Genomic DNA, 18,520 nt, shown 5'->3' with positions numbered 1-18,520 from the left:
CGCCCCGCCGCCGCTATAAAGCCCCGCACCGAACCCCGCGCTCCGCCGCGCCTCTTACATCGACCACCTCAGCGTCGGGCTGTGAGACCGCCCCGGACCGACCGCCGCCATGGTGAGGGGGTGCGGGGGAGGTCGGGACGTCCCTTGTCCCTATTCCTACAATCCTTATTCCCTTATCCCCCGTTTCCGCCCGCCCCATCCGTCCCACACCCACGGACCCGTGGTTTTCCGCGGTCCCAATCCCCACCTATCCATAGTAGTCCCCGGTTTTCATCCTCCATCCCGGTCCGTGTCTCGCCATTGTCTCTGGTCCCCAACCCCCCTGATCTCCGTTCCCGAGGGCTTTTCGTGTCGTTGTTGTCTACCCCACCCCCCACCCCGGGACGAGCCCTCGGTGCCGGGACTCCTCCCGCACCGGGCGTGGCTCCGTTACACCGAGTAAGATGCGTCACCCGGGACCCAGTCCCGAGTGTGCCTCCTGTTAAACGGACCTGGAAGGGTCTTTCTGCCTTCTCCCGGGACCGAACCCAGACTCCGCAGAGGGCGTGGCTCCCGCTAAACCGGGCAGGCTGGGACCACCAGGACTTAGCACTAAGCTTCCATAGGGTGTGGCTCCCGTTAAACCGGGCAGGCTGGGACCACCAGGACTTAGCACTAAGCTTCCATAGGGTGTGGCTCCCGTTAAACCGGGCAGGATGGGACCCCCGGGACTCAGCACTGAGCTTCCATAGGGCGTGGTTCCCGTTAAGTTGGCCAGGATAGATCCTTGAAGCTGATCCACGGTACCGCACCGGGCGTGGTTCCCAGTAAACCGGGCAAGACGCGACCCCCGGGACCGAGCCCCGAGTTTGTATTGGGCGTGGCTCCGGTTAAACAGGGCAGAATGGGACCCCAAGACGCAGTACTGAGCTCCTGTCGGGCGTGGCTATGCTTCAGGAGTCTATGCTATCCGACAGGATGGCTCCCTGGGACTGGACCCCGAGCCTGAACCAAACGTGGTTCCCATTAAACCCGGCAGGATGGGTCCCTGGTGTTAAGCCCGTACTGGGCGTGGCACTGGGTGAAAGAGGCAGGATCGGAACCCCCCTCTTTCGGTGCCGAGCTACCATCCGTCCCTGGGCGTGGCTCTCGTTAAACCTGGCAGGACAGACCCCCTTTCACCCCCCCTTCCCTGGTTCTGACCCCCTCAGCCTGCGCTGGGCATGGCCCCGGTTTTACGAGGCAGAAAGTGTTCCCGCTTCCCCCCCCCCCCCCCCCAGTGCTGAGCACCCCATCCCGCACCAGGGGTCGAAGCTCGGCAGGATGGAACCCACCCCACCCCCACACCCCCCTAGCAGTCCCTCGCTGGGCGTGGCCTTGCTTCGACAGGGACGCGGGTGGGCAGGAGGAGTCCCCGGTGCTGAGCCGCCCTGGGGCTTTGTTGGTTCTCAGCAGGCCTGGGCGGGGCAGGATGGGAACCCTGAGGCTCCCCGTCTCACCGTGGGCGCAGTCCCCGTCCCTCAGGGCAGGATGAGCCACAAGAGCTGAGCTGCCCATCCTCCACAGGCAGGGTGCCAGCGGTCATGAGCACATGACAGGTTGGGACCTTCTGCACTGGGGGCACCTCGAGACCCCGAAAAATGGCTGTGTCCTGGCAGGATCTGACCCCATCCAGCCTTGGGGAGGTGCCCTTCCCAGTTCGGTGATAGCCGACAGTGTTGGGTTGGTGCCACGGCTGGGGAGGGGGACAAAAGGGGTGACCCGGTGCCGTGTGCCCCCGCAGCGCGAGTGCATCTCCATCCACGTGGGCCAAGCAGGCGTGCAGATCGGCAATGCGTGCTGGGAGCTGTACTGCCTGGAGCACGGCATCCAGCCCGACGGGCAGATGCCCAGCGACAAGACCATCGGCGGGGGGGACGACTCCTTCAACACCTTCTTCAGCGAGACGGGCGCCGGCAAGCACGTGCCCCGGGCCGTGTTCGTGGACCTGGAGCCCACGGTGATCGGTGAGGGCGCGGGGGGCGGCCGGTGAGGCGGGGCGGGCGCTGGCAGCGGGCGCTGGGTGCTAACGGGGCCCGGGGCTGTCCCCGCAGACGAGGTGCGCACGGGGACGTACCGGCAGCTCTTCCACCCCGAGCAGCTGATCACGGGCAAGGAGGATGCGGCCAACAACTACGCCCGCGGGCACTACACCATCGGCAAGGAGATCATCGACCTGGTCCTTGACCGCATCCGCAAGCTGGTAGGGACACAGGAGGGGGGGGGGTTGCAGATGGCGAGCGAGGACAAAGCCTCCATTCTGTCTCGCTCTCCCCTCCAGACTCGCTGGGTTGGGTTTAGATTTAATTTATTAATTAATGTTAATCCTGTTGTGCAGTGGCTGCCATTGGCCGGCAGTGGGACGCGGCGCAGCTGGAGCCGCTCCACAGCGCCGCAGCCCCCGGGCGCCGCCGGTGCTGAGCTCGGCAATTCCCTCTTTGTTCCCACTTGGCGCCTGACGCGGCCGAGTCCAGCTGCGTCCGCTGGGGATGGGCAGCCCCGAGCCGGTCCCTCCCAGAGTCATGCGGTCATGGCAGTGCCCGGTGGACAAACTTGTTCCCACTCTGCAGCTAAGCCGGTGGTAATTTTGCACCTTCAGGTGCCCCTGGTGGCCACTGTCTCGCCTCAGAGGCCGTGTGGCTTCCCTGGGTGATTTACCATGAGTCAGTGGGTAACAGATTGAGTCAGTCGCAACCTGTCCCCCATCCTGCTGACTCTGGCTCTGCTGCTGGGAAGCCCCCAAATGTCCTTGCGAGGCCACAGAGAGGAAGGAGTAACTTCTGCTGCCTGGAGTAAACATGCCTCCCACCTTTGTCTCTCCTTGCAGGCTGACCAGTGCACAGGGCTGCAGGGCTTCCTGGTGTTCCACAGCTTTGGTGGTGGCACCGGCTCTGGCTTCACCTCCCTGCTTATGGAGCGGCTCTCTGTCGACTACGGCAAGAAGTCCAAGCTGGAGTTCTCCATCTACCCAGCCCCGCAGGTGTCCACGGCTGTGGTGGAGCCCTACAACTCCATCCTCACCACCCACACCACCCTGGAGCACTCTGACTGTGCCTTCATGGTGGACAACGAAGCCATCTACGACATCTGTCGCCGCAACCTGGACATCGAGCGTCCCACCTACACCAACCTCAACAGGTTGATAGGCCAGATCGTGTCCTCCATCACAGCCTCGCTGCGCTTTGACGGAGCCCTGAACGTCGACCTGACAGAGTTCCAGACCAACCTGGTGCCGTACCCCCGCATCCACTTCCCACTGGCCACCTATGCCCCGGTCATCTCTGCTGAGAAGGCTTATCACGAGCAGCTCTCGGTGGCCGAGATCACCAACGCCTGCTTTGAGCCGGCCAACCAGATGGTCAAGTGTGACCCGCGGCACGGCAAGTACATGGCGTGCTGCCTGCTGTACCGCGGGGACGTGGTGCCCAAGGATGTCAACGCTGCCATCGCCACCATCAAGACCAAGCGCACCATCCAGTTTGTGGACTGGTGCCCTACTGGTTTCAAGGTGGGCATCAACTACCAGCCTCCCACGGTGGTGCCCGGGGGCGACCTGGCCAAGGTGCAGCGCGCCGTGTGCATGCTGAGCAACACCACGGCCATCGCCGAGGCCTGGGCCCGCCTGGACCACAAGTTTGACCTGATGTACGCCAAGAGGGCGTTTGTGCACTGGTACGTGGGGGAGGGCATGGAGGAGGGAGAGTTCTCGGAGGCTCGTGAGGATATGGCTGCCCTGGAGAAGGATTATGAGGAGGTGGGGGTGGATTCTGTGGAAGGAGAGGGAGAGGAGGAAGGGGAGGAATACTAAACTCACAAGGGTGCTGCTTGAACAGGGAACATAAAACTAGTTGAAGACCCCGCGGGGTCTATAGCAGTGTGTGCGCGGTCTGTCCTGTCAATGGTCTGTGCTTCAGTGGAAAAGTCTGTTATGGACTCACCCGTCCTCTCCTGTGGGTCTGAATAAAAAGCATTCCCTGTCTTACCCTGGCTCTGGTGTTTTCACTCCCTGTGGCAATGTCTCTGCCTGGCTTTGACACTGTCCCCACCAGTACGTGACACAGGCCTGCAGTCCCCCCCTGCCTGTACCCCGGGTTCTTCACCCTGTCACCCTGAGCATGTCCTGGGTGTTATGGTGAGCTCAGTACCCCACAGCCCCCCCCCCCCCCCCAAACTGTTCCTCCCAAACATGTTCCATCCTCCCATGCATCCTTCTTCCCATGCTCCTTCCTCATGCTGTTGGGCTTGGTGTTGTGCCCCCAAGGGTTGAGGCAGTGAGGAGAGGGTTGGGTTTGCTTAGTACCAGGAGTTAAGTGAGCCCTCTGGGGGCCTTAACTTGTCTGGGTGGGCTGGAGAACCCTGAGGCCCCTGTTTGACAGAAGTCTTTGCTATCTCTGCTACCTCCTCCTGGGCTGGGGAGGGGATGCTCTGCCCACCACAGGTGGGAGTGCAGGGGATGGCAGGGTTCCCTCCATGCAGCTCGGTGTTTGGGGATACACAAGGTTCCCCCAACATCAACCACAACACATCCTCAAGTTCCTTTGGGTCTTTCAGGGATCAGGAGTTGGCCCTGTTTGTCACAGCCACTGGGAGGCTGAATGGGGGGAGCCTCTTTACCCTCCCTTTCCTATCCTTTTACCCTGTCCCTCATGGCTCCACACAGGGATAAATAATGAAAGGGAAGTTGAGGAGTGAAATTCAAGCGGGTGCTGTAGCTGGGGGCCACCCCAGGGACCCTCATTTTTGTGGTTCATCCCTCCCTCTCCTGCACTATGAGTTCAGGCTAGGCCCTGAGGAGCAGCACTTGGGCCAAGCTCCTCAAGGTCATCAGTAACACTATCAGCTCACAGGAACTTGTATTATCAAAAGAACTCCTTGATTTTAAGGAACAGCCTTGGGAACTATCCTTTTCTGAAGAACAACATATTTGTTATTGAACTTTGAAAGGAAGATCCAAATTGTAGCCAGGATAGAAAATTAGAGCGACTAAAAAGCCAACACTTGCAATGTTTTAACCAGCAAGTCCTGAGTGAGACCCCCTGAGATTTCCACAGCAGGCAGGACAACTCTCAGGATCAGTGAACTCTCAAGTTTGGGATTCTTGGAGGCTGAACAGAGCTTGGGCCAACCCCCCAGAACCTGGGGCCCAATCTTTGGCCTGTTTAGAAGACACAAAGGCTCTGTTGTCAATACAGAACTCAAGGTGGATTTTTCATAGGTATTTACACCTGTACATGCTTCTCAGGTATGTGTGTGTGTAAGGGTGAATATCCTATAACACATGTGCTAGGAATGTTGCTCTCAGGTTCTTAAGCACTTTAGATACATAAATAAAATAGACCTTAAGTGGGTTACTGTTGTGCCTATAGTAAACTCCATATTAATATGTTGTTAAATTATTTAAATTAAACTCTGGATTAAGTGCTCTTAAACCTTTAGGCTTAAACTGTCAGTCAACCCCAGGGCTCAGTTTGTCAGTGGGACAGGGGCTCCACTCTGCCCATTCTGACTCAGGGAGGATCTCAATTATTATTCCATTTTATCCTTATCATTCTTTTCCCATCCCCAGCTTCCTCTTAGGTCACTTTTGGCCAATTTTAGTTTTACATTGATCGACTTTAAATTTTAGCCCCATTTTCCTCTGCTGGCTTTCTCTCTACCGGGTGACTCATAGAGAGAAGATGCCAGCGAATTTTGCAGCACTTTAACATCAAACCTGCTTTTGCCGGTAATTATTTGAGCGACCCAAAACACTGTGGTAACACCATTTCAGAGGTGACGTGATGCGCTGGGAATCTGGGGGGATGTGTGTAATGACCACCCCCCCCACACCCTGGGAACACCCATTCCATAAACTCCAAACTAACACAACCCGCAGCAGCTCTTCCACGAGCAGCCGCCACTCTGGCGTCGCTGAGAACCGAGTTTACCCCCCAAGTACCATCCAGGACCCCTACACTGAGAGCGGGTGGGAGCCTGGAGCGGGCAGGTTGAGGAGGAAGGGGGAGAAGCCCTTTCCTCGCCGGTGGGAACGGCGGGGCCGGAGCGGCCATGCGGCCACACGGCCAGCGAGGCAAATGGCGGGGAGCCACGTCACCGCTGCAGTGCAGCTGCGGCGGATGCGGCCGCGCCAGCACCGCCAGCCCCCGGTGGGCTCAGCTGCCCGGTGACCCCGGAGTGGGGTGGCTCCGGTGGGGCGGGAGGCGATGAAGAGCGCTTCCCCCCCACCCCTCCGGCAGGGCGTGCTACCGCAGGGCCCGCTGGGTTTTCCGCAAAGCTCTTGACAAAACAGGAAGGCGGATTATTGGGTGCAAATAGCTCCGGGGATTAGATGGGGGCTGGGGATGGCCACCCGCCCCCCGCCTCGCTTGGCTCCCCACGGTGTTTTCCGTGGCCTCACAGCCGGGCAGGGCGTTGCTCTGGTTCATGGGGCACAGTGGGACCCCGGCACGTCCCGTGTTCTGTGGCACTCGGTGCGGTCCCCCGTGCTGCGGACATGCCTGAGACCAACCCCATCCTGAAAAACGGGGTCCACCCCACCAGTGTGCGAACCCCGCCGGGGGAGCCCGGACCCCCCCATCGCAGTGGGATCCAGGGGTGCAGATGGGCTGGGAGGGGCTGGGGGGTGCAGATGGACTCGGGGAGTGCTGGGGGGGGCTGCGCAGCCTGCAGATGGTCAGGGTGGGACCCCCGGGGTGTAAGTAAGCCGGGGCGGGGAGGGCGAGCGGTGCTGATGGGGCGGGGGGGGTCCGTCCGGAGAAGCGGATTAACAGCCTGGGGGGGGTGGGGGAACGAAACCAGGCGCGGCAGCACGTGCCGCCCCCCCCCCCCATGTCGCAGTTTTCCTCCGCAGCGGAGCCGCACCGGGCGGGAGGGGCGGTGAAAAGGGAGGGGGGGGGGGCGGGCAGGAACGGCAGTGCCCCCCCATCCTACGCTGCAAACGCATTACCGGGGGGGCACAGCACCTTAGGAAGGTCAGACTTCCCCGTACCCCGCACTCTCCGTACGGGGGGTGCCTTTCGAAAACCGAGGGGGCGTAGGGGGCTGCACCCCACGACGGGAGGCTCCCCGTCCCTCCCCCCCCCAGTCCCGCAGCACGGAGGGCGGAGGAGGCGGAGCGCGCCACTCGCCTCAGCCAATAGACGCTGCGAACGCATTCATAGACGGGCGTTGCGGCCAATAGACACGCGGGGCGGGGGTGCTCGGCCCGCCCCTCGGGCCGGTATATAGGGGGGCGCCCGGGGGCGGCTGTAGCTGGTACTTGCGTCGATTCCTTGCTTGTCGGGACGAGTAGCCAAGCCTGAACCATGGTGAGGGGAGGGGGATGGAAAGATGCGGGCGGGGCGGGCCCGGGGCATTGGGGGGGGGGGGGGGGGGGTGTGAAGGAGGAGAAGGGCTGGATTTGAGGGGTTCGTGGGATTCGGGGAGATGGGGTGCGGAGGAGACGAAGGGGGCGCAGTGGCGGCGGGGAGACTTCGGGGGATTGGAGGAGATGGGGCTGAGGGATAATAAGGGTAGGGGGGAATCAAGTCGGAAAGTTGGGAGCGCATGGGGGGTACGGTGGGGACCGTGGGTGGGTAGAGCAGGGGCTGGGGGTGTTGAGCAGGGATAGAAGGCGAGATCCGTGGTGCAGGAAGCGCCCTTGGGGAGGGGGTCACAGCATTCCTGGGGTGCTCACACGTGGTGTCCAGTAGCCCACCGGTGGGGGCGGGGCCAGCCCGACCGTTACCGTTCCCGCGCGCGGGAAGGCGTGCGGCGGGGGCACAGCCCCGCCCCTTCCGCATATTCACCCTTCCCCCAAAATCCAGCTCTGGACCCCCCCCCCTCACCTCACCCCTCCTGGGAGCACGAGGCCTCCTTCCCCGTTTTCCGCCCCAACAGAGCCCGTGAGGCTGGTCTCGCTCCGTGGATCATGGGGGGGGGGGGGGGCTCCACTCCAGATTTCCCCCCGCGCTCGGCCTTCCCCGCCCCGGCCGAGAGGAACGCGCGGAGCAGGTGGCGCGGGGCAGGGAGCGGCCGGGAATGTGCGCGACCCCCCGGGGGTGACGCCATCGGCCCATCCCCGCGGTTTCGGGTCAGCTGGTGCAGTCTGGGCCCCGCTGCAGCGCTGAGCTTCCTCTTCCTCCTCCCGACCTCGCCCTGCCCAGGCTGCCCGGCTGGAAAATGTCCTCCCTGGGCGCCATTTGGGAGCAGATGGTGGCAGCTACAGGGTGGTGGGACCCCCAGAGACCTGCCTACAAGTGGCTGCAGTCTGTTCCCAAACGCGTTTGTCACCCCACATGTCACTCTGCGGATTCTGGGTGGCCCTAGCTAAGCTCAGCCACCAGTTCGGGAGGCACTAAGGCAAAACTCGGGTTGAGGAGGCTGAGCTTGAGCCCCTGTGAGATCCCTTCATCCTGCAGAAAGCAGGGTCACAGCTCGCGGAAGGACCACGATGGGGCCCCCGGACCTGAGTACACTCTGCACCGGAAAAAAGGGATGTTCCCTGGGATATAGGGGTATTCCTGAACTGGGAAAGGAGGGCAATGGGTGGCCAACTGCAGAGGGGTGTCCACCTTGGAATTGAGGATGGAGAGGACTGGGAGTACTGGGAACCAGCAATAACCCTGGAACCACTATTCCTGGCTCCCTATGATGTGCAGGTTAGCAGCTCTTGAGGAAGGGGGCAGTAGGATGGGACCACAGTGGTGCATACTCAGAAAAAGCACAATGACTGCATCTGGGCAGGATCTGGCTCCATCCAGCCTTGGGGAGAGGCCCTTCCCAGGCCGGTGGGTGCTGGGGTGGGACAGAGAGGGGACAAAAGGGGTGACCCGGTGCCGTGTGCCCCCGCAGCGCGAGTGCATCTCCATCCACGTGGGCCAAGCAGGCGTGCAGATCGGCAATGCGTGCTGGGAGCTGTACTGCCTGGAGCACGGCATCCAGCCCGACGGGCAGATGCCCAGCGACAAGACCATCGGCGGGGGGGACGACTCCTTCAACACCTTCTTCAGCGAGACGGGCGCCGGCAAGCACGTGCCCCGGGCCGTGTTCGTGGACCTGGAGCCCACGGTGATCGGTGAGGGCGCGGGGGGCGGCCGGTGAGGCGGGGCGGGCGCTGGCAGCGGGCGCTGGGTGCTAACGGGGCCCGGGGCTGTCCCCGCAGACGAGGTGCGCACGGGGACGTACCGGCAGCTCTTCCACCCCGAGCAGCTGATCACGGGCAAGGAGGATGCGGCCAACAACTACGCCCGCGGGCACTACACCATCGGCAAGGAGATCATCGACCTGGTCCTTGACCGCATCCGCAAGCTGGTAGGGACACGGGGGTCTCATGGGGTGGGTCCATCCCTGCGTGAGATGACGGATAAAAGGAAGCTCCAGGTGCTGCAGGGCAGGTCCTTCTCAGCCCATCAGCACTTTGGAGCAGAGGGTGGGGCTGTCCTAGGAGAGACCTACGAACTACCTTCCTTGACCTGCATGGTCCATATTGTGCCTCCAGTATCTCGATGGATTTGTTGTGAGTCATGTCAGCCTGCATCACATCCTGGTTCCTCTAAGTGATCAGGATCAGCCCCTTCCCTTCCCCTTGACCTGAATCCCGTTACTCAGGACTCCACCACACCAGGCCAGGATGTGCGCCCTACACATGACATGTTTCAGGGGTGTGTTGAGGCTTGTGGGATTCTGTTACTTCTGTCCCTGGCAAACCTTGTTTCATCCCTTTTTTAAGGTCATCTGAGGTTTCTCCTTGATCTGGACTCTGATCCTGCTTGACCAACTGCTTATGAGCAGCTGTGCCAAGTATTTAACTCTTGTTGGGGCAGACCAAGTGGATTCCCCCTTCCATCAAGCAGATTGCCAGGGTCATAGGAGGAAGCAGCTGAAGGGAGAGGGCAGGAAAGGGGTCCTTTTCCTGACGACAGGTCATTTTGAATCACAGAGTGCTATGGCTGGATGTGGAGTGGGCAGAGGTGCCACAAAAGTCTAAGATCCTTGGGAGAAATAAGGGTCTGCCTAGTCAAGTCAATAGCAGCTGAAGTTCAAAAGCACTGACAGTTTGGTTTTGTTTTCCTCTTCCCACCTTGCAGGCTGACCAGTGCACAGGGCTGCAGGGCTTCCTGGTGTTCCACAGCTTTGGTGGTGGCACCGGTTCTGGCTTCACCTCCCTGCTTATGGAGCGGCTCTCTGTCGACTACGGCAAGAAGTCCAAGCTGGAGTTCTCCATCTACCCAGCCCCGCAGGTGTCCACGGCTGTGGTGGAGCCCTACAACTCCATCCTCACCACCCACACCACCCTGGAGCACTCTGACTGTGCCTTCATGGTGGACAACGAGGCCATCTACGACATCTGTCGCCGCAACCTGGACATCGAGCGTCCCACCTACACCAACCTCAACCGCCTCATCAGCCAGATCGTGTCCTCCATCACAGCCTCGCTGCGCTTTGACGGAGCCCTGAACGTCGACCTGACAGAGTTCCAGACCAACCTGGTGCCGTACCCCCGCATCCACTTCCCACTGGCCACCTATGCCCCGGTCATCTCTGCTGAGAAGGCTTATCACGAGCAGCTCTCGGTGGCCGAGATCACCAACGCCTGCTTTGAGCCGGCCAACCAGATGGTCAAGTGTGACCCGCGGCACGGCAAGTACATGGCGTGCTGCCTGCTGTACCGCGGGGACGTGGTGCCCAAGGATGTCAACGCTGCCATCGCCACCATCAAGACCAAGCGTAGCATCCAGTTTGTGGACTGGTGCCCTACTGGTTTCAAGGTGGGCATCAACTACCAGCCTCCCACGGTGGTGCCCGGGGGCGACCTGGCCAAGGTGCAGCGCGCCGTGTGCATGCTGAGCAACACCACGGCCATCGCCGAGGCCTGGGCCCGCCTGGACCACAAGTTTGACCTGATGTACGCCAAGAGGGCGTTTGTGCACTGGTACGTGGGGGAGGGCATGGAGGAGGGAGAGTTCTCGGAGGCCCGTGAGGATATGGCTGCCCTGGAGAAGGATTATGAGGAGGTGGGGGTGGATTCTGTGGAAGGAGAGGGAGAGGAGGAAGGGGAGGAATACTAAACGCTGGGTTCCTTCTGTCACTGTCGCATGTCCACAAAATGTCTGCTTCAAACACTTGAGCTTCCTTGTGCACTGTGGGCCCGTGGGTCTGGCTAGGGGTATGCTGCCTTCTCGGATGTGATCATGCAGATTTTCCATGTGTCTGTACCGTGTCTGTGAATAAAAGGCTTTAAGAGAAGATACACTGTGTTGGATACAAACCCTCTGTGTCAGCGCCTGTTCTCACCCGGGCCTGCTGGCCCTATCCCGTGGGAACAGATTGTCCCTATTGTCTGTGCCCAGTGAGGCAACTGGCATGATACTGCTGCTACCCGAGCTGGCCAGCCCTTCCCTGCCCTGCTAGCTGGGGGGGTGAAGCCCCCACATTCCTGGGTTCCACAGGGTGGGGCCTCACCGTGGGTGCTGCTGGGCTCCTTCACGAGCTGTCTCCTCCCCCCAAGGTGCCATGCCCTGCCCGGTGCCCCCAGCGCTCGAGCGCCCAGCCCTGCCCCCCGTTGCTCTCCGGCATTAACGCTCCTGGGATTATCTGTGTCCCAGGATTAGCTCCATCCTCGCTCCTAAATCCGGGGGGTGCGCTGGGGCCGCGGCCCCGTGAGAGCGGCGGGTGGGCTCAGCCTATCAGCGCGCGGCGCGCCGCTGTCCGGCCAATGAGCTTCGCCTCATTCAACCTCGGAGCCAATGGCGGTAGGGGGCGGGACCTGCCGGGCTCCGGGCGAGCGGATACTTTGTAGCGAGGGCCGGACGCGGTGGGCGGAGTCACTGCGAGGGGCGGGGCCAGCGGCGGCGGCGCTGGGCTGGACCCGGCGGGCTCAGAGCGGCGATTCCCGGCGGTACCGGAGGGGCTGGAGCGGGGTGGCGGTACCGGCCTTGCCGTCCTGCCCCTGCCCGCAGCTGCTCCGCCCGGCCCTGCCATGCTGGCCGCAGTATGGCCCCTGTGGAGCCGGACGCGCTGGCCGTGCGGGAGCAGCTTTTCCACGAGAGGGTCCGCGAGTGCATCGTGAGTAGCCGGGGGCCGCGGTGAGGGGCGGCGGGCGGTGGAAGGGGCCTGGTGTGGCGGGGAGAGGTGGGAGGGGGGCTGGGAGCTTGCAGCCCTCCATGGGACCCTCGGGATCCCCGGTGGCGGCTCTACGGCCCGGCTGTGGCAGTGCTCCACACCCTGTGCTTATCGGGGCCCCAGGCGCCGCGGCTGTGTGTGCCCAGCAGATAGTGGGGTCCCAAGATCTGGACCCTGCTGAGCCCCTTCCGACACCCCTCTGCCGGCTCCAGCAGTGCCAGCTGTGGTCGCGTCGTACTGGGAGTGCTGGGCTGTGGTGGTACCATGCCAGCAGCTCGGTGTCAACAGGAATGGACCCTACAGAGCCCCCTGAACCTCGGGTACCACAGAGGGAGCCAGTTGGGTCTGCTCCTCTGGCCCTGCTGCCGCAGGCTCAGGGATGGGAATGACCTGGATGTCCCGGTCCTGGCGTCTCCTAAGGGCCTTGGGATGCTGCGTGCAGGGCAGCCAAGTGGGCTGTGACCAGCAGTACCGAGGCTACCTTGCCACATTCAGTGGCTACAGGGAGGACCTGGTGGCCAGAACCTGGCACCTCTGCCCTGGAACCCCCCAGACTTCCATCCTGGGGAGCTGCAGCTCACTCCGGAGCCCCTGGCTTGGCATGGGCAGCACAAAACTTACTTAGCACGACTTCACTGAGTACAGGAAGAGTTGGGGCTCCCCCCACCAGGCAGAGCGTTGGCCTGGGGGGTACAGCCCATGACAAGAGGGAACCTGTGGCCTGAGACCCTTTAATGGGTGGGAGCAGAAGAAGAAAGACCTGCTGGGTACCGCCTTTCTGGGAGCCCAGAAAGCTTTGGGAGCTGCCAGCCACCCCACTGGCAGATCCTGGGGACCCTCAGCAAGGGTCAGAGCACCCCCAGTCAGGCAGAAGGGAGGTGCCACAGCTGCTCTCCACTGCACCTGTGCCAAGGTGGAGGATTCAGGCAACCTTTCCTCATCCTGACGCGTACCCAGTGGGATGAAAGGTCGCCGTGTTCCCTGAACATCGTCTGCTCTGGCTTGACCTCGGCGTTCCAGCGGGGGCGGGAGGAGCACTGCAGATGTCCTTGGCGCCTGATTCAAGGCTGTTCCCGTGGCTCTGCTGGGTGCTGGTGCCAGAAAGGCGAGGGCTGTGGGATCAGGCACTTCAGGGATGTCCCACGGGGTAACAGATTTGCTGGCACAGCCTGATCCAGACCTGGGTGGGCTCTCAGGCCCCTGGCCTGGGTGCTGTGCCAGCTTGTGGGCACCGATGTGTGAACCCTGTGTGCAGCCCCCATTGAGCAGATAGGTCTGAGCACACGAGTGGGGTGTAACCAGGGCCAAGAGTGGAAAAACAAATAGGGTGGAGCTGACAAGCCCTAGGGCTGGTGGCATCACCAGGGGTTGGAGCTGGGGTAGGAGTGCTGCCCTCAGGGCATGCCCACACTGCCCACACTCCTCTGCCTGCAGATCTGTGCCCTGCTCTTCGCCAGCCTCTACATCCTCTGCCACTTCATCATAACCCACTTTAAGAAGCACACGGATTTCACAGGAGGTAAGAGAGCGGGAGCTGCCAGAGCCAGGCAGTCCTTACAGCCACATTCAGCCTCCTGAAGGTTTTTCCTGTTCCTCCATTGCTTTTGGCCTCCCCCAGGAGTCCCCATCCTGCCACAGCCTGGTTGCTGTGATACCAATTGCTGCTGGGCATCCACCAGCTGCCCTAGGTGGGAGCAAAGTCCCAGTTCCCTGGGAGGATTTCTGCAGCATTTGGAAAGGGGAGAACTTGGGCAGGGGGCAGGGAGAGATGCTCTGGGCAGCCCTACCTCCCCCAGCCCTTTGGTTTGGGATTTTGTCCCCGCAGTTCATGATGACGAGGATGCTGCTGTCAACAGGATTGCGTAAGTTCCTGCTTGTCCCCTGTCCCCTGATTCCTCTTCCTCAGCCAGGACACCGTGTCCTGTGGGTGCTGGTGACACTGGGTGGCAGAGCTGGGCTGTGACACCCAGAGGAACCCTGACACCAGAGGTGATGCTTGTCCCTCGGGCAGGTTGGGGCTCTGTACCTTCACCCTGGCTGTGGCACTGGGTGCTGTCCTCCTCCTGCCCTTCTCTATCATCAGCAATGAGGTGCTGCTCTCCTTCCCCCAGAACTACTACATCCAGTGGCTGAACGGGTCCCTTATTCATGGTAAGTGCATGGGGTGACCCTGGGCTATCCCCAAAATCTGTGGGTCAGAGTTGCCCTGCCTGGGAGCTCACCCCATGCTCTTCCCCTTCTTCCAGGCCTCTGGAACTTGGTCTTCCTCTTTTCCAATATGTCCCTGGTCTTCCTCATGCCCTTTGCCTACTTTTTCACTGAGTCAGAGGGGTTTGCAGGATCCAAGAAGGTGGGTGATCATGCAAACCCCTGCCCCAAACATGTCCCCCCTGTCCTCCCCTTCGGTGGCTCCCTGCTAACCCAGCTCCTGCAGGGCATCATGGCCAGGGTGTACGAGACGTCGGTGGTGCTGCTGCTGCTGACACTGCTGGTGCTGGGCATGGTCTGGGTGGCTTCTGCCATCGTGGGCAACGATGCTGCCAGTCGCCAGTCACTCTATGGTGGGTGTTGCTGGAGTGTGCTGGGCCCCCCTGCTCCAGGATCAGACCCTGGCAATGAATGGAGCAAGGGATCTCTGGTGCCACTGGCCTGATCCCACTGTCTCCACAGACCTCTGGGAATATTATCTGCCCTACCTCTACTCCTGCATCTCGCTTTTCGGTGTCCTCCTTCTGCTGTGTAAGTTGTATCCCTACGAGACCCTGGTGCTGTTCCATGCCAATGGAACATGCCAATGGGGTCTGGAAGGCCCATGGTTCATGGCTGAAGCCTCCAGGATCCTTCTGGAGGTGTGGGGAGGGGTAGGATGGCAGGGCACCTCCTGTTCAGCCTTTCATCCTACCACAGTATGCACCCCCTTTGGCCTCTCCACCATGTTCACTGTCACTGGGAAGCTGCTGGTGAAACCCCGGGTAAGGCATACCCCCTAATCCCTCTGCCCCAGCTTTGGGGGTGACTGCCCCCAGGGTTGCCTGGTCTCCCACCTCAGGCATGGGGAGCCATTCACACGCCCCTGCAGCCACTCACAGGCTCCTCACCCATCCCCAGCTCCTGGAAGACCTGGATGAGCAGCTGAGCTGCACGAGGTTTGAGGAAGCCGCTGTGTCCCACAGGATCCACTCTGGTGGGTGCTGCTGGCTGGGAAAGGAGAGCATGGGGTGGATTGGGGGCCCCTCTACCCAACCACATAGGAGCCCTCACCCCCCCTGAGCCCCTTGGGTCTCCCTCCAGCAGGCAAAACTTCCTGCTGGCTGAATCTGGACATGGAGATGCTGCAGGAGCAATTCTTTGCCATCCGGAGCAAGAGGCGGAAGCTGGGTGAGGAGCCTGGCAGGAGGAAGGCCAGGACTGGGTTCCCTCCAGCCTGGCACTGGGAGCACTGGATCCCTGGCAATCCATGCTCTGTGGAGGGAGGGTGGGTGGGAGATGGGGTGGGGGCTGTTACACCCCATCCTGGCACTTTGGGGCCACCTCGGTCTCCTGCCCTTTTGGGTGGGAGCTGTGCTCCCCTCTCACCTGGGCGCATCCTCCCTACAGAGCTGCGGCACCGAGCATCGCCCTGGCAGAGGAACCTGGGCTACCCCCTGGCCATGCTGGGCCTCCTAGCACTGACAGTGAGTGGCCCTGGGCTCCCAGGGGAGCTGGGGGTTATCCCTATCCTCACAAATGGCCTCACTCCCTCTCTGCTCTTCCCAGGGCATCTCTGTGCTCATTGTCTGCTTCCATGTCCTGGAGCTGCTGCTGGATGATGCTGCGATGCCACGGGGCATCCAGGTACCTGGGTGGGGGGAAGGGACAGCTCAGGGTTGTGTCCCTCGCAGGTCTTGGGACCATTCCTCCCCAACCTGTGCCCTCTTCTTCCTGCAGGATGCATCCCTGGGCCAGGTTTCCTTCTCTATCTTTGGTTCCTTTGGAGCTGCACTGCAGGTTGTCCTCATTTTGTATCCTTCAGGCGGGCACTTGTGTCGCCAGTGATGTCCCCTGTGTCCCCAACACTGTTCCCAGTGCCATCCCATCCTGTTTTCCTCCTTAACACTCCTGGCAGCTACCTAATGGTCTCCTCTGTTGTGGGCTTCTACAGCTCCCCCCTGTTCACTCGCCTGCTCCCAGAGCGGCAGGACACCCCCCTCACCAAGGTGGGAGCAGCAGGACAGGGCTGGGGGGCTACTGTGGGGGGACAAGACCCTGTTCCCCACAGAGTGTCCCTGTGGACTGCTTGTGGTGTCCCCACATGGGAGGACAGTATCCCACAGCTGGGCAGGACCCCCCAGTGGTTCCCTGGTATTTGGAAAGTCCCTTCCCCAGCCTGGGGATTCCCTGCAGCAGCACTGCCCCCCCAAACCTCCTTCTTCTCCCCAGATCATCGGGAACTGTGTCTCCCTGCTGGTGCTCAGCTCAGCACTGCCCGTCTTCTCCAGGACACTGGGTGAGCCTCCCAGAGGGATGAGGGTGATGCCTGGATGGGGCTGTCCCAAGGATTGGGGTGCCCTGACCAGTGTACCCCACCCCTGTGCAGGGATCACCCGTTTTGACCTCCTGGGGGATTTTGGCCGCTTCAACTGGTTGGGGAACTTCTACATTGTCTTCCTCTACAACATGGGCTTTGCGGGGCTCACCACGCTGTGCCTGGTGAAAAGGGTCTCCTGGGCGGTCCAGGCCGAGCTCATCCGTGCCTTTGGTGAGGACAAGGACATGGGGACACTAGGGATGGGTGCTGGGGTGTCCCCTGTCCCCCACCCTGGCTCTCACACTCTTCCTGTATTCAGGTCTGCACAAGCTGCCACTGCCCGTGACGCGCTGCCGGACCTGCAGCAAGCCCTGCTAGGGTTGGGGGACGGGAACATGTCCCCCCCCCCCTTGGTGGCCCCCAGCCTCAGAGGGGGCCGTCATAGCGCCTGGTGCCTCAGGGACATCAGAGCCCCTCAGGTAGAACTGAGACCCCCCATGGGCAGGGCCAACCCTCCAGACAGCCTCTCTTCAAGCCGTGTTAGAGTTGGGGGACAGGGACATGTCCTCCCCACTGTGGTGGCCCCCAGGGTGGCTGCCAGCCACAGAGGTGGCCGTGATAGTGTCTGATACCTCAGGGACATCAGAGCCCCTCAGGGAGAACCGAGACACCTTTGGGGGCTGCCCCCTCTGCTCTATCTCAGCGTGTTGTGCTACTGAGCCTTGGTCTTGAGCCACATCCCCATCACACATCCCTAAGGGGTGTGGGGTCTCTCTGAGGCTGTGCTGGCTGCAGCCCCCCCACCCCCCATTTACATACCTCGTGCAAGAATGGCCGGGCCCCCCCGCACTCCCCTGGCTGCTCCCTGGGGTCTGGTTGAGTTTTAAATATTGCCCCACCTGGGGACTGTCCTGACACTGTGGGAGGGGGTCGTGTGCTCCCTGCCCAGAGTCACTCCACACTCCATCCCTGTGTCACTCTGGAGCTGCAGGGGAACACTGGTTGTCCCCTGCCCACTCCAAGGCCTTTGGGGTCCCTAACAGGGGGTCCTGGGGTGCAGGGGACAGCCCTCCCCACCCCAGGCAGCTTGATGTAATGAGTACATCAGGTCTCTGTTACCACGGAACTTGTTTGGAGAAATAAAGAGTAACTGTTTTTATATAAACATCCTTGAATCTGGGGGTTTTATTCCTCCCGAGGGCAGGGCTGAGTAGGAAGGGGGCAGGGGCGGGGTGTCCCTGCCTTTGGGGGGGTCACAGTCCTGCCCCTCCTTATGGCCCCTATGAGGCCATAATTAACCCCCTTCCTGGTTGGGGTTAACGAGCTTCTTCCAGGCAAGGCCACAGGCAAGGGCAGCTTCCCACCGGCTGCCTGGGATGAGGGACCCCTGAGGTGTTGGGGGGCTCCAGGAGGCTTCGGGGTATGGGCTGAGCTACCCCAAATGAGGGGCAAAGCAGAGGCTTCACCTCCTGGGATGGAGCGGAAACTGCCCGGGAATCGGCCCCCCACCCATCCTGCCCGGGCTGGGGCCGAGCCAGGCCGCCCCCCGCCCCTCCATGGCGGGGGTGGGGGGCCAGGCCCCCCCTCGCTCCCAGCCGCCCCCCCCCCCACCCCCAGGCTGGGGCCGAGCAGGAAGCACAGGAAACCTGGTTTATATTGCAGGAAATGAGGCCATCGGTGCCCGCGATTTCCCCGCGACCCGCTCCCCTCCCAGTCACCCCGAGTTGGCACCGGGGCTGTGGGGGGGCCGTGGCGGCCGGGACCCCCCCGACCCATTCCCAACCCTCCACTCCCCGCTGCTGCCTCCTGTCCTCGCCGGGACCCGCAGACCCCTAGGGCGCTTTGCCGGGAGCTCTGGGGTGCTGCATCGGGGGACGCGGTCCTGTCCCGGTT

General features: G+C 61.7%; 3 protein-coding genes across 8 annotated transcripts; all 3 read left to right on the top strand.

Moving 5' to 3' along the window:
- Positions 1-1,762: 1,762 nt before the first annotated feature.
- Positions 1,763-4,000, top strand: TUBA1A (tubulin alpha 1a). Its single transcript, XM_062510976.1, has 3 exons — positions 1,763-1,985; positions 2,073-2,221; positions 2,846-4,000. Exons 1-3 carry the CDS (start codon positions 1,865-1,867, stop codon positions 3,824-3,826), a joined length of 1,251 nt encoding a protein of 416 aa, XP_062366960.1. The 5' UTR covers positions 1,763-1,864; the 3' UTR covers positions 3,827-4,000.
- Positions 4,001-7,274: 3,274 nt separating this feature from the next.
- LOC134054920 (tubulin alpha-1B chain) lies at positions 7,275-11,239 on the top strand. Its single transcript, XM_062510983.1, has 4 exons — positions 7,275-7,325; positions 8,851-9,073; positions 9,161-9,309; positions 10,086-11,239. Exons 1-4 carry the CDS (start codon positions 7,323-7,325, stop codon positions 11,064-11,066), a joined length of 1,356 nt encoding a protein of 451 aa, XP_062366967.1. The 5' UTR covers positions 7,275-7,322; the 3' UTR covers positions 11,067-11,239.
- A 597-nt stretch (positions 11,240-11,836) lies between these two features.
- LMBR1L (limb development membrane protein 1 like) lies at positions 11,837-17,794 on the top strand. 6 transcript variants are annotated; one of them, XM_062510958.1, is made up of 17 exons: positions 11,837-12,063; positions 13,555-13,639; positions 13,946-13,982; positions 14,132-14,271; positions 14,367-14,470; positions 14,555-14,681; positions 14,791-14,859; positions 15,028-15,092; positions 15,229-15,304; positions 15,415-15,498; positions 15,718-15,794; positions 15,877-15,954; positions 16,048-16,121; positions 16,226-16,316; positions 16,540-16,606; positions 16,697-16,858; positions 16,947-17,794. In XM_062510958.1, the coding sequence occupies exons 1-17, from the start codon at positions 11,992-11,994 to the stop codon at positions 17,003-17,005; spliced, it is 1,467 nt and encodes a 488-aa protein (XP_062366942.1). In that variant the 5' UTR covers positions 11,837-11,991; the 3' UTR covers positions 17,006-17,794. The 6 variants fall into 6 exon arrangements, with proteins under 6 accessions (XP_062366942.1, XP_062366944.1, XP_062366943.1 ...); XM_062510960.1 differs by having other exon boundaries at positions 15,412-15,498; positions 16,108-16,121; XM_062510959.1 differs by having other exon boundaries at positions 15,412-15,498; positions 16,108-16,144; positions 16,186-16,316.
- The last annotated feature ends 726 nt before the right edge of the window (positions 17,795-18,520 follow it).

The sequence above is a fragment of the Cinclus cinclus genome, chromosome 30 (assembly GCF_963662255.1).
Source record: "Cinclus cinclus chromosome 30, bCinCin1.1, whole genome shotgun sequence".
Classification (NCBI taxonomy): domain Eukaryota; kingdom Metazoa; phylum Chordata; class Aves; order Passeriformes; family Cinclidae; genus Cinclus; species Cinclus cinclus.
Note: the sequence above shows the minus strand (reverse complement) of the source record. Positions and strands in the feature narration are given on the sequence as shown.

Coding starts and splice junctions, on each gene's coding strand:
- TUBA1A (XM_062510976.1), top strand. CDS start 1,865: ATGCCCAGCGACAAGACCATCGGCGGGGGGGACGACTCCTTCAACACC. Junction 1,986..2,072: donor CCTGGAGCCCACGGTGATCG/GTGAGGGCGCGG, acceptor CTGTCCCCGCAG/ACGAGGTGCGCACGGGGACG. Junction 2,222..2,845: donor TTGACCGCATCCGCAAGCTG/GTAGGGACACAG, acceptor CTCTCCTTGCAG/GCTGACCAGTGCACAGGGCT.
- LOC134054920 (XM_062510983.1), top strand. Junction 9,074..9,160: donor CCTGGAGCCCACGGTGATCG/GTGAGGGCGCGG, acceptor CTGTCCCCGCAG/ACGAGGTGCGCACGGGGACG. Junction 9,310..10,085: donor TTGACCGCATCCGCAAGCTG/GTAGGGACACGG, acceptor CCCACCTTGCAG/GCTGACCAGTGCACAGGGCT.
- LMBR1L (XM_062510959.1), top strand. CDS start 11,992: ATGGCCCCTGTGGAGCCGGACGCGCTGGCCGTGCGGGAGCAGCTTTTC. Junction 13,640..13,945: donor GCACACGGATTTCACAGGAG/GTAAGAGAGCGG, acceptor TTGTCCCCGCAG/TTCATGATGACGAGGATGCT. Junction 16,317..16,539: donor AGGACACCCCCCTCACCAAG/GTGGGAGCAGCA, acceptor TCTTCTCCCCAG/ATCATCGGGAACTGTGTCTC.